The 3,533-nt window shown below is 37.0% G+C and overlaps 1 protein-coding gene across 1 annotated transcript; it reads left to right on the top strand.

Annotated features, from left to right (window-relative positions):
• Nucleotides 1-911: 911 nt before the first annotated feature.
• Nucleotides 912-3,458, top strand: ctrb.1 (chymotrypsinogen B, tandem duplicate 1). The gene is given in 7 exon segments (NM_212618.1): nucleotides 912-977; nucleotides 1,093-1,196; nucleotides 1,272-1,351; nucleotides 1,531-1,609; nucleotides 2,732-2,912; nucleotides 3,040-3,173; nucleotides 3,255-3,458. Coding segments are annotated over 7 exon segments (792 nt in total). The 5' UTR covers nucleotides 912-925; the 3' UTR covers nucleotides 3,417-3,458.
• Nucleotides 3,459-3,533: the final 75 nt, after the last annotated feature.

Genomic DNA, 3,533 nt, shown 5'->3' on the forward strand with positions numbered 1-3,533 from the left:
AATACCAAGGAAATCAATGGTAATGGGTTTGAAACAAGTAAAGGCAGAGTAAATAATGACAGAATTAAACTTATTTTGAACTGTCCCTTTGTCCCAAATGCCATATAGGTTAAAGTCATAATTATTAGCCCCCTGTTTATTTTTTCCCCAATTTCTGTTCAACTTAGGGAAGTTTTTTTCCCCCCACACATTTCTGAACATAATAGTTTTAATAACTCATATTTAATAACTGATTTATTTTATCTTTGCTCTGATGACAGAAAACAATATTTGATATTTGATATTTAGATATTTTTCAAGACACTTCTATACAGCTTAAAGTGACATTTAAAGGCTTAACTAGGTTAATTAGGTTAACCAGGCAGGTTAAGGTAATTAGGCACATTATTGTATAACAATGCTTTGATCTGTAGACAATCGAAAAATATATATTGCTTAAAAAGGCTAATAATTTTGAAAATGGTTTAAAACAAATATGACTAAAAGAAAAACATATTATCAGACATACTGTGAAAATTTCCTTGCTCTGTTAAACATAATTTGAGAAATATTTAAAAAAGGAAAAAAAATTCAAAGGGGGACTAATAATTCTGACTCCAACTTTATATAGGTATTACTGATGCCCTAACACTAGAGAAAAGTCTAGAAATACCATGGTTGTGGATTTGACTAACAAGAAACGCATAAACTAAAAATGTCGGCTTACAGTTTAAGTTGTGGTCAAATGCATAGATGTAACTCTATTTGATTGATGAAAGACTATAGCAGATTTAAAGCCCCCAGAAGGAGGGGTATTATCAGGTGAGGAAAAAAAAAAAAAAAAAATGCTTGAAAGGTGCACAATGTCCCACAGCGGCGAGATAAGATGTCCAGAGGACTGAATATATAAAGCCCACAGAGAAGTGAACAACATTCAACTGCAGCAATGGCCTTCCTGTGGATCCTCTCCTGCCTCGCCTTCTTTGGTGCAGCCTATGGTATGATCCTCTGTTACTTTTATGCTAGCTTTTAAGCTAGGCCAACCTTTAGAAAACAGTTCTAGGGATGTAAAAATCTTTTAAATTGCTTTTCTGTCATTTTTTGCTCTGTCAGGCTGTGGCGTTCCTGCCATCCCTCCAGTTGTTACCGGCTACGCCAGGATTGTGAATGGTGAGGAGGCTCGTCCTCATTCCTGGCCTTGGCAGGTGTCTCTGCAGGTAAAAGCGGAATATTGGCAACAGTTGATTTAAAATCGTTTATCAGTTTAGCACATTATCATTTATTTATTTCAGGACTCCACTGGCTTCCACTTTTGCGGAGGCTCCCTGATCAATGAGAATTGGGTTGTGACTGCTGCTCATTGCAACGTTAGGTAAGACAGCATTACAACATAAACTTAGAACCTAACAATGTATTGGGAAAACTTGGGAATGCATGTGAGTTTGAATTATTTTGTGGTTTTAAATTTAATATCTTGTTATATACAGCCTATAGTGCTGCTAAAAGTTTTGGGCTATGCAATTTACATTATATCATGTATTCTTTTTACAGAACCTCTCACCGCGTTATCCTTGGCGAGCATGATCGTTCATCCAATGCTGAGGCTATTCAGACCATTGCCGTTGGAAAGGTGCGTACAGTCTAAAATCTGTTATTATATTGAGTCTCTTCCTGCAGAATTCTACAGAATCATGTATTTCTACAGGATTTTAATTCACAGCAATATTTTGTTGTTGGTTACAAAAAATGTAGAGTATGTTTAACTTAAATGTTTTTTTCAGTAACTTTAAAATTATTAATTTGTAGCTGTGTAGTTTTTCTGAGGCTGCCATATATTCCCATTTAAGAAGAAAAATAAAAAACAAACAAACAAAAAAGAAATACAACATTTAAAATAAATAGTAAAACAAATTTAGTGCTTGGCTCCTATAATGCCAACATGACAATTATAGATAGAAAAAATTGATTCAACTGACCTTTTATAATTCTCATCACATTTAGTAGACAGGATTTTTTGATAATTATGATTGCTTTGACTTTATCAGGAGCAGTACATAAAATATATAATACAACAGTAACTCAATTGAAGATTTTATGGACAACAAGCCTTTTGTGACAAGTGTAGAACCAGACCAGCGACCGATCACTTGGTGGAGCAAAATGGGCCAAAATGTAGCCTTTAAATTTTTAAGTGTGTGGCCAGGTTCAATAATTCATCTAACTGCATCAGTAAGTAGAACTGTCTCACAGGACACATTAGTTTGTTTCTTACCATGACATTGTGGATCATGTATCACAATAAAGATGACACACTCACATTCATTAGGTATACATCTACTTTTTACTGAATATATAGCAGTGGCAGGACATATTCTTAGTTGCACTCTAAAAAATAAAGAAATAAAGAAACAGAAAATTGCAGTGATTCCATAGATAAATCATTTTTATGAAGAGCCTTTCAGTCAGCAGTTCTTAAAGGAACCATTAATTTTTCAGTATAGATGCATTTTAATGATCTAAATAATCCTTTTCCTATCTAAAGAATCTTTTGAGGTATAGAAAGTTTGCATGAATGTTAAAGATTCTTCCTGGAAGCACTTATGCCAGTAAAGAGTGTTTATTTTAATAATGTAAAAAGCATGAACATACCCTGAACTATGTGTGGGATTTTGATAGAAAGTGAGAAGAGCATTCTCAAAGATTGATACTTAAAAATCTGAACGCCAATGTGTCTGCACCTTTTTCCCAACAGTCCATCAAGCATCCTAACTACAACAGCTTCACCATCAACAATGACATCCTGCTGATCAAGCTGGCCACTCCTGCTAAGATCAACACTCACGTGTCTCCTGTGTGTCTCGCCGAGACCAACGACAACTTCCCTGGTGGCATGAAGTGTGTGACCTCTGGATGGGGCCTGACCAGATACAATGGCAAGTATTATTGGATATAAAGAAGGCTCGATCTCTATCCTGAAATGTCTTCTGTGTGTGTGTGTGTGTGTGTGTGTGTGTGTGTGTGTGGGGAAAGCTTTTAAAATGCTGCCAATCTGTCCTTCAGCTCCCGATACTCCTGCCCTGCTCCAGCAGGCCGCTCTGCCTCTGCTGACCAATGATGACTGCAAGCGTTACTGGGGAACCAACATCACTGATCTGATGATCTGCGCTGGAGCTTCTGGTGTCTCTTCTTGCATGGTGAGCTCCCGGATGAACAGATTTGACTATTGTTGTAATGCCTGCTTGATTGTTCGCTCACACACTGTCTTTGTTTTCCAGGGTGACTCTGGTGGTCCTCTGGTGTGTGAGAACAACAGAGTTTGGACTTTGGTTGGTATCGTGTCCTGGGGCAGCAGCACTTGCTCCACCTCCACTCCTGCCGTCTACGCCCGTGTCACCAAACTCCGTGCCTGGGTTGACCAGACCATTGCTTCCAACTAAAGCAGCAATGAATCCTGTCATCAATAAACTTATATGACATGACCTTTGATTTAGTTTCATTGCATTAATTATTATAAAGGTTGCATATTAGAAAATATATTTTATTGATCATATTTC

The sequence above is a fragment of the Danio rerio genome, chromosome 7 (genome assembly GCF_049306965.1).
Source record: "Danio rerio strain Tuebingen ecotype United States chromosome 7, GRCz12tu, whole genome shotgun sequence".
NCBI classification, from domain to species: Eukaryota; Metazoa; Chordata; class Actinopteri; order Cypriniformes; family Danionidae; genus Danio; species Danio rerio.